At 38.3% G+C, this 10,242-nt stretch overlaps 1 protein-coding gene across 1 annotated transcript; it reads right to left on the bottom strand.

Annotated features, from left to right (window-relative positions):
* Positions 1-1,784: 1,784 nt before the first annotated feature.
* On the bottom strand, positions 1,785-9,629 carry LOC117260593 (uncharacterized). Its single transcript, XM_033632581.2, has 14 exons — positions 9,470-9,629; positions 9,012-9,350; positions 8,609-8,737; positions 8,315-8,482; positions 8,157-8,227; positions 7,692-7,938; positions 7,485-7,571; positions 7,297-7,371; positions 4,495-4,623; positions 4,234-4,398; positions 3,804-3,856; positions 2,771-2,873; positions 2,656-2,686; positions 1,785-2,562 (listed from the first exon to the last, which is right to left on the bottom strand). The coding sequence occupies exons 1-14, from the start codon at positions 9,531-9,533 to the stop codon at positions 2,505-2,507; spliced, it is 1,719 nt and encodes a 572-aa protein (XP_033488472.2). The 5' UTR covers positions 9,534-9,629; the 3' UTR covers positions 1,785-2,504.
* Positions 9,630-10,242: the final 613 nt, after the last annotated feature.

Below are 10,242 nucleotides of genomic sequence, written 5' to 3'. Positions count from 1 at the left end.
CAGTAATCATTACCATTATCATTACCGTCTCACTTTACTTTAGGGTACACAAAAAGGGTAGGTAATGATTAAGTAATAGTTAGTTCCTCATTAGTTCCTCAGTAACTACTGAAATTTGATCAGGAGTTACTGAAGAACTGACCATTAACTAATAGTTAGTTCCTCATTAGTTCCAAATTTGTTTCAATTTTGTGCACCTCAAACAACTGTACTGTGAACAACGGTGTGATCAGTATATAGTACTTTACACGCAGCCCCCATGATAAATTCTTTAAGCTTAGCCTACCTAAAATGTGACACACTATCATATTTATTTCTAAGGCATCATCATACAGAATAACATGGATGGTCATATTAATGTGTATGTGGTCTGAAAATAATGAATAAAACTCTTCTCAAGAATCCTGTTGTCTGCGATTTTATTTGTTAAGGAACTAATTGTAAAGATGATGATAATGTAATGAAAGACTACTTATTATGTGTCACTTTACTTTAGGACATAAAAAGGTTAACTAATGGACGGGTTATTGAGTAATGATTCTGTACTGATGAAGTAACTAGTTCACTAATTATTAAGTCGTGATTAACCCCTCTATGAAATTTGATCATGAGTTAATGAAGAACTGACCATTAACCAATAGTTCATCATTCGTTCCTCATTAGTTCCTCATTCGTTCCTCAGTAACTACTCTAATTTTGTGTACCTTAGTTCCTCAGTAACTACTCAATAGTTCCTCATAAGTTCCTCAGTAACTACTCCTCTGAAATTTGATCATGAGTTACTGAGGAACTGACCATTAACTAATAGTTAGTTCCTCATTAGTTCCTCATTCGTTCCTCATTAGTTCCTCAGTAACTACTCATTAGTTCCTCATTAGTTCCTCATTAGTTCCTCAGTAACTACTCTAATTTTGTGTACCTTATTGTAAGAAATTTTAAAGAAATTGTGTTTTGTCAAATAATAATCGGAGTTTATTGTTTGGGTTTAATTAAAATAACTGATTAATTAGTAAATAACACCAGTTACTCGGTATTTGTGCATCTGCTAAGTGTAGGCTCCTGTTTTACTGTGATGAATCAACCTTTTTCAGCGGAGCCATTTGTAGATTTATTCAATAACTTAAAGAAAAGAGATTTTTTAAATGTGGAACCTACATTTTTTGACAATTTTGCCCCAACACTGCAGTCAAATACAACCTTTCATTGTGCATGCATTTGTGGTTTGAACTGACTTTACACTGGGGTTGTCAACGTGTTTGAGGTCAAGGACCCTTTAGCTGCAAGAGAGATGGAGCAGGGACCCCCTACTACATACACTGTATAAAACAGCATTGCATATTAAACTCGGTGGATGGAGGTTGTCAGGCCGAAGGCCACATCAGCCTCGGGCTGCAGCCTTGATGTGTTTTTGCTTTCAGGTAGATGAGGGAGGAAAGTCCACTTCCACACAGGTGAGTTGTTGCAAAAGGCAAAATATGTTGGATTTGTGTTCATGTCTATTTTCAGACATATTTTGATTTTTGAGAAGAAAAAAACTAAAATTAATTTCATTACAATCAGATAAGCCCAAAGTAATTTGTAAAATAGGTGCTTTTTTGAAGAATGTCCTTCCTCTGTTAAAATTTGTTGTACTTTAGCCATGCTGTGTGCCATTGTTTTGTAATTTCAAGTGATGTTTGTACTCCATACTATGTGATATGGTCGTGAGTCACATAAATGAAAGGGGAAAAAGTACATGTAGTGGAAGGGTAAGATTATAACCATAAAGGAAAATAGCAAAGATATGGTACCATGTAATGAGTCATTTAATTTTGTTTATGGTTATAAAATTGTAAACAACAGAGATGTTGTTAGAGAGAGAACAACAACAAAAATGACAAATAAACTGATACAAAAAGTAGAATCAAGAAATTGTTGAAAGTATGGGCCTTTAGAGCTTCTTTAGTGAGTAATAAAGTATACATTTTGGTGACACTTTATTGCGATAGTCCACCCACAGATAGTTTAGAGTATTTTAACATTTCAACATCTTATTAGCCGAGATTAAACTTTTCAACTATTTCACTTTATTCTGTTGATGTTTAACAGATTATCTTTAGAGTATATGTGACAGTTGATGAACATGACTACATATTGTCAGAATAATTCAGCTGCACTCGAACTATTCACTAGAACTCTGCAGCATAAGTTAAGTGAATAGTTCAAATTCGATAAATTATTCTGAGAACATGTAGTGAATTATCAGATATACTAATAAACTTCTGAAGTGTTACACGCACCATATAAACCATCTGTGGGCAGACTATCCAAATAAAGTGTCACCTTTATTACCCTTTGGTTAGTTTGAATCAACTCAACACACAGGTGAAGATTTAGCTCCTCCCCTCCCTCCATGACATGACAAACAGAATTATATACAGTATAATCTTATTTTTGCTAAAATTGACTGCTTATTTGTGAATTTCCACCTCGCTGCAGGCTAATATGTGGAGTAACTCAGAGTTTTACAACTCTTGTAGTGAATCAGAGCCTCTGTAACGCAGCGCTCCATTGGTCAGCCACCTGAAAAGAAAAAGTTATGGTTCAATATATTAGAGGCAGTTACAATTATTTTAATTGGTCTAACTCTTTATATAGATGTTACAAACCACTCACATGTTCAGGCTGCCCTTTTTCTGTTTTATTCCTATATGAACATGAAGTGTGAGAATCAAGTTAAAGGAGGAAATCATGACGGACTTGTTGTGTTTACTATGACGGGAATACTTACGTCGAAGTTGCCATGTGGTTACTACGGCAACAGCCAACGCCACCAGAACCAATGGCACTACGATGGCTGCTAGGTGACCACTTTGATTTTCCTTAATGCTTGCCTAACAGAAAGGATTTTCAACATTACCTTCACTGGAGATACAATATGTATTTACTGTTGTAAATGTTAAAGTTACATTAACAGCTTTTTGCCACTAGGGGGCAGAACATCAAAACAAGCTCACCAGCTTATGTTGTTTCTGGCTAATTAGTTAGTAAACAACACAGAGAAAGATTAGCATTCAGTTGGAGGCATGTATCTGGCTATCTCATGAATGTGGTTCCAATATTTACTTGCCTTTTTGCTCTGGTTTGGTCTCCACCTAACATTACACCTAAGAAATTACACCCAGCTAGATGCTAACTTATGTTCAGCAGCTAACTGCTAACTTTTGTGATTTTTAAGTTTTAACCACTGGTTTTTACCTTCTTTTGTCTCTCCTGTTCATTTTTATTCTATTTTATGTATTTATTTACTTTATTTAATCATCTTTTTTGTTAGTTTGTTCTGTTTTGGTTGGTTTGCTTTGTTTAATATTTCATTATTTTGTGTCTGTGTCACTAATTTTGCCATGTGAAGCACTTTGGGCTGCATGTTTGAATGAAAGGTGCTATATAAATAAAGTTGAGTTGAGTTTAAACTTTAGTGTTACTAACACTTTAATGCATCAATAAATACAATCCAATAGGCTACATATGATTCTGAAATGGGCTGTTCTGCATAATGGGTACTTTTTCTTTTGGTCCTTTAAGTATATTTTGATGCTTATACTTTTTACTTCAGTAAATGATCAGACTTCTTGTCCCACCATTGATGATGAGTGTCCCTGACTCAAACACGCAGTAAATTTGTGGGCTGTAATACTAAGATTCTGTAGCCAACTTCCTGTGAGTGTATGAGTGAACCCTGTAACACAAACTTCAACATAGTCTCATGATTTGTTGTTCATATCCACAATGTTTGTCACCGAAGTCCTTGGTTTCATACTTACAGCAGCATGGGTGTCAGTTGATATGGTCGTGTGAGGGTCAACCCTGTGATGACCTGTCAGACACCCACAAAGGAAAGTAGCTAAGAGGAAGTTCTTCAAGTGTTGTTCTTCAGAAAACTGCTAAACATGCAAAAACAATACATCTATCAAAAGACCCAATCTGAGAGCATATACGGCCATATAAGGTGCGTTTCCTGTTCTCTAAGGAACTGCCATTGTGTTGAGTTCATTTATATTTTTTGGCTGCCCTGCTGAGTGTGTATAAGGGCCACTGCTTGAACTAATGACCCACAGTGTCAAAAAAAAACCATGCTTGAATAAAGAGTTAAGGAATGAAAGCCCCGGCCCTGCTCTGACTGCCTGATGTACCACAGCCAAATACAATGGAGATGGAGAGAATAATAAAACAGGAGGCATCGAGAAACAACACCTGCTTCTCCGGTGGTGATAGTGAGGACATTGCTGGCTTTACTGGTGCCCACGCTGTTCTTGGCAAACATGCGGATGTTGTATGTTGAGGGATTTATCTCTATTATTGTAGCGTCCGTCTCGTTGGGGCAGAAGTTAACAACTGTCTTTACGTAATCCCATGAGGCTGTGGAAGAAAAAAATATTTTACATAATAGAGTTTAGATTTTGCATTTAAATTACAGTTAACTGGCAACAAGTGAATTAGCATTACTCCTCATACCATTCACTGCTTTATACTCCAGGTAATAGCCAGTGATGGGGCTGTCACCGTCAAACCCAGGGGTCCATAAGAGGGAAATTGTATTGTCTTTGACCTCCTCTAACTCAATCACTGGGGGATCCGGGGGCACTTGGAGACAAACAGTAGAAATGTTTAGCAAAGAAAAACAGATCTTTTTCATACAGCTCAGTTTAATTTTGTGAATTTGAACATGCTTCCTATGGAGAAAGACAGATTGTGACCATCATGTCATGTACAGACAAAAAAATTGAAATGGAAATTTGTCTTCAGCTCACCAAACACAAAAGACAACATTGTAAAAAGCAGACAAACATTCAATAAAACAAACATACCAGGTATATAAAACACTCAAACACATTAGATCAGCTCATTGTCTGTGGCTTAAAACTCATCAGTCACATTGTTGAGTTAGGAATGCTGATGGCACTCGGAATGGAGGACTTCTTAACCCTTTGAAATCTGGAGTGACATCACTTTTCTTGTGCTGCTTTCAGACGCCTTTCACAAGTATTTAAACCTTTGAACCCTGAGAAAATTGGTGTGATTTCTTTCAAACACATGGGAAAGAAGGCAATGAACAACTTGGTAAGAAATTTCCTACAAATTTCAAATAAATAAATAAATAAATAAATACATACATACATAGATTTAGACAAATTATTTAAAAGAAAAAAATAGGGGAAAAAATAGAAAAAAAAACCCAGGAATATATATTTATAATTATCATTATTACATCTTTAAAATCATTTTCCAGGCCTTTCTCTTTTATCTTAATAATTGTCTTGTTTTTTATTTTATTTATTCTATCAATTTCTTGACTTTTTTTTTTTTGGGGGGGGGGGGGGGGGGAGGTCATTTCTTCTTTCATTGCTCATTGCCCTCCTCCTATGTTTTTGCTAGAAATCAAGCCAATTTTTTTCAGATTTCAAAGGGTTAAATACATTTTTGGTCACCAGAGGGACTCGATAGAGCCTCCCAGAGTTGAAGAGCTCAAACTGGCTGAAGAGAGGGTAGGAGCTATCTGCCAAAATACTCCTCGTGTTCTTCCTCGTCCTTTCTTTAAAGATCTGGGTCAAGGGCTTTTGTCACTTGCCAACTATTTTACTTGCCACTGTCACAATCCTAGAAAGTTCATTCTTGGATGTACAGTTAAGGTGATCGTACCAAGCAGGAACGTGAAACATTAAAACACTTTCAACCATAGTTTGGTACACTACTTCTAAAATCTGATGGCTAACACAGAGGCCACCGAGTTTCCTAAGAAGATAAAGTCCCTGTGAGCATTTCTTGAAAACATACTCAGTGTTTCCGAGGAAGCTCACAGTCCAGGAGCCTTATTCACAAAGGTTCCTAGTACCAAGAGATGCCCCTAGTGACGAAATTTGAAGTAAATTATTAGAATTTCCTAAACTTTCTTAAAGTTAGGACCAGGTCATTGTAAAGATAAAAGTTATTCACAAAGCATCTTGGCCCTTAAAAGTGCTCCTAAGGTGAAAAAGTGTTAGGGAGCAGGGAGGAGGACTCAAGGAGGCTCAGGAGTTTCTTAATTAGAGGAGGAAATGGTGGAAACACAAAGAGGGGAATGTTCTCCAAACGCTGGATAACAGTGAGTAAATGAAATGCTAGATTGTGCAGTAATAGTATACTCTTAAGCTTCTTAAAACACACTTTTCCCAAATAAAATGATCACAGTACTGGAAAGCTGGAGAAATGTAACAGTGCAGCAGTGAAAACTTGGGTCTGTCTCAACCGGAAGATTCATTTCATTTCCACTGGGTGTCCACACCATTCAGGCTCACAAAGGGGCGTGTCTCTGACAACCAATCACATCTGTTAAAAGAATGCATCAGACCGAGCAACGGGGTCAACCACACCTCCTCACTATAGATAAAAGTTTCTGCACCTTCCTTGCTCAGAGTTGCTGTGAGAACTTTCCTAAATCACTCCTAAGCTAGGACTCTTTACTAAAAGTTTTTTGGCTAAGGTAGAAGTTCTGTGAGAGTGTTCTTAGACTGTTTGCGAATACAGCTCCTGAACTGTACCAAGGTACTTAAAGATTTTCCACAGTTTCAACACGTTGGCCATCAAGTGAAACTGGCTGTCTTTAGATCTGGTTTCATGCAAATAATCTATTCTTTAGTCCTGGTCACACTGGACACCATGTTTGAAGGGCCTTAGTGTGGGGCAAGTAGGCAGCTTCACCCGATGGGCCTGTTTGCTGTAAAAGACCAACTAAGGCTATGTCATCAGCATATCTAAACAATCTAAAATATTTGTCATTGAGCATAAATTCATTAGTAATCAGATAGAATAACACATGCTTCCCCTGACACTGACTCTCTGTGGACAGCAGTTGAGAAAGTCTCTGATCCAAAGGACAGACCCTGTCTTAATGTTAAGATCAATAATCCTTTTTAGGAGTATATGTGTCTGTTAAAAGCTGAACTGAAATCCACAAATATAACCCTCGCGTATCCTTTAGGATGCATAAGATGTTTCGTAACGGTGTTAAGCAGAGTCAGCACAGTGTAGTTTGTGCCTCTGTCACTCTTATATGCCAGTAGGAGTGGGTCTAGCGTAGTGGCATCTAGCAAAAGGCATCTATGCTCCGATGGGACACTATACTATAACAACACTCGTGATCAAGACTAACTTGGATTTGGGCACATCTTTTGATTCACACAGTCTGTGACAGACCTACATTGAAATAAAGTTCATTTGGATGTAATATCTGAAATAAAAGTCGTGTAAGAAACAGTCCATATGAAACACATGAAGTACCTGATGTGATACTTCTGGTGCTTTCTCCCCAAACTGTTGCAGCAGTGACGGTCTCAATTGTTGAAGTTGCATGAACTTGCAACAGAGGAAAAAAAAAACATTTTCCCGTCATAATTATTTTATTTATTTCTGTAGTTCTCAAAATGTTATTAAGAGATTCAGGAATATGTTTCATCAGTGTCACATACCTGGAGTGAAACTTGTCGTGTCTTGTATCCAAATTGTGGCAGCAGTGGAAGACGACTTGACAGTTGACGCTGTTGACGTTTTTTGAACTTGAAACAGAATAAAAATCCAATCTCTGTAAATGACTTGATATCAAACCGGCATTGTAATAAGAATTAAATTCATGTTTCTAGTCATATTTTGATATCCTCTCATGTTTTCCATCTTACCCTCATCCAGAGTGGAGCAGAAAGGTGCAGTTGAAGCAGGTCCTATTCCTGCATTTGTTCTGGCCTGTATAATAATGCCGTATTTGGCGGAAGGCTTCAGGTTGCTCAGGATGATGCTCTCTTGCTCCCGCGTGGCTGGCACACTCATGTGCTGCCACTTTTTGAACTGTTTGCCTGCAGGGTCATACTCTCTGTAGCTAATGCTGTAACTCTGAAGAACCCCGTTTCTCTGATCGAGCCTCGGAGGCTGGTCAAGAGAAAACAAACACTCAGAAGTCAAGTATTCAACACTCATCTTTTTTTTTTTTAGAAATATAACTTGGTTAAACTATGTCTATGCACAAAGCCTGAGCAAAAAGGGTACTATGTAGAGCATCTCTTTTTTTTTTCAAACAAATATTTTAAAAATTGTTTTTGAGTGTGCCTGCAAATAAAGTTTGGTAATTATGAAAACTATGACTATACCTTCCAATCGACTTTGATACTGTGAGGACTGAGGGCCTCCAGCTGCATATCCAGAGGAGGACCCTCAGGTGCTGCAAGAAAAACAATCATCCATTTTTTTTATTTCAGCTCTGCATAATTCCAACTATTGCATATATATAACTAATGACTGACGCTACCTGCTTCTTTCGTTGTGACTGTCAAAACATTGCTGGCTTCACTCATGCCCACACTGTTGATAGCGAACATGCGAAGGTTGTAGGTCTTGGCCGGACGCAAATCCATCAAAGTGAGCTGAGTCAGTTCAGGATTGAAGACTTCAGTTGTCACTGCGGTGTCCCAGGATGCTGTGCAACAGGGATGAATAGATAAGGTCCATGCTGCATACTTCAAAGTATAGTTTCGAAAGATAAAATCAGCTGCCAAATGTTTAAATTCTATCAAGATTATTGGGATTGTTTTCTTGTGCTTACTTTGTTTGTTCTTGAGATCAATCCTGTAGGCTGTGATGGGCCTGCCGCCATCAAACACAGGAGTCCAGCGAACAGTAACAGTTCTTTCCTTCACCTCTCTCATCTCCACCTTCAGGGGATTAGGCCGTACTAAAAAGACGTAAAAACTAACTTAGGTGCTTAATACAGCTGAAACACTCAATCAACTGACAGATAAATACAATAAATAATACTTTCGATGTATCATTTAAGTCGATTATCAAGCAAAATGTGAGAATCTTCTGACGTTGCCTCCGTCTCATGAGGGACATCTTATCCAACAGTCACTGGGGAATTCCAGTAACTAAACCTCGAATTTTGTAGCACATGTCATACATGCCTTTCCCCCCTCTCAAGAGATAAAATGTACCCACATGGGTCTTACCTGCCACTACAGTCAGAGTCATCTGGTGTTTGAGATCATTGAACCAGCCCGGTATTTCCACACGGCAGCCATACATCCCAGAGTCAGTCTCGTCAACCTGCCTGATGGTCAGCGACACATCACCCTCAGCAACATTACCCATGAACAGGTAACGCTCTGACAGTCTGCTGATCGTCGCCGTCCCATCTGACTTGATCACCTCATTGGCACAGCCCCTGCTGGGGATGGCTCCTCGACCCCAGCACACAGAGAGCTTGCCGTGTTGCTTGGCGTCATAGTTGCATATCAGAGTAACATCTTCTCCCACTGTGGCTATGATACTGTCTGCAGACACGCAATCTGAAAAGACACAAAGTCCTGTTTGCAACTGTTTGGTAAGGTATATTAAATAAAAACTATGAATTAGAATTCTATATAATTATAAATAAAAATGCAAATCATTCTCATGATCGTCTTACCCAGGAGCAGACAAAAAAGGACACTGCAATATGGAGAGAAGCGTCCTCTGTTTGTAAAAAACATTTTATTCTCTTGTCTCAGAATCAATGGAAGGATTTAGTCCACCTACTAAGTGACACTGAACCAAACCACAGTGTGGTTTCAGCTTTGAAATCCTTCCAGAATCACATGATGCCGTCCTTGATAGGCTCACACAAACAACTTCTGTTTTCAGAAGAGGAATGCAGAAAAGAGTTGTTTCCTTTTCTGCGGTTTTGGTTCCTTATCCCAGAATTGGCACACTGTTTCATTTTGATGATTAGACACAGACAGAATCAAGGTTATCAATACACTGTCTCTGCTGCTGTTGTTTGTTCTCAGTTCTCGTACTAACAGGGACATTCAGGAAGTTTTAAACATTCACGCTCTTTCTTGACTGAGCAGTTTTGCATCCAAATCTGCTACTCTTGTAACTGAGCACAACACTGGGAAGTAATCTGTTCCAGTAGAAAATATTCAAAATAACCAGAGGTGGGAGTGAGTCACATGTGTCTCAGGTCTGAACCTTCAGTGCTCAAGTTACTGTGGTGAGAATCGAGCAAGTCAAGTCCCTGCTATAAGTCAAACAAGACAAGTTAAGTCATTGCTCGGGTCAAGCAAATCACAAGTCATTCAAAGTTCTGTTGATTTAATAAGATAATTGAGCTAAAAAGGCACATTCTCACACCTTGTTTTTTTTTAGTGATAGATAAAGTTGTAGTCATGTCACTGGTTTTTGAGCTGCAGACCTCGC

Source organism: Epinephelus lanceolatus, chromosome 7, assembly GCF_041903045.1.
Source record: "Epinephelus lanceolatus isolate andai-2023 chromosome 7, ASM4190304v1, whole genome shotgun sequence".
In the NCBI taxonomy this organism is placed as follows: domain Eukaryota; kingdom Metazoa; phylum Chordata; class Actinopteri; order Perciformes; family Serranidae; genus Epinephelus; species Epinephelus lanceolatus.
Note: the sequence above shows the minus strand (reverse complement) of the source record. Positions and strands in the feature narration are given on the sequence as shown.

Excerpts from the sequence above, each read along its gene's own strand:
- LOC117260593 (XM_033632581.2), bottom strand. The coding sequence starts at position 9,533 with ATGTTTTTTACAAACAGAGGACGCTTCTCTCCATATTGCAGTGTCCTT. Across the intron at positions 7,572-7,691 it reads CTGCTCCACTCTGGATGAGG|TTCAAAAAACGTCAACAGCG; the intron begins GTAAGATGGAAA and ends TTCTGTTTCAAG. Across the intron at positions 2,874-3,803 it reads CAACTGACACCCATGCTGCT|GCAAGCATTAAGGAAAATCA; the intron begins GTAAGTATGAAA and ends CCTTTCTGTTAG.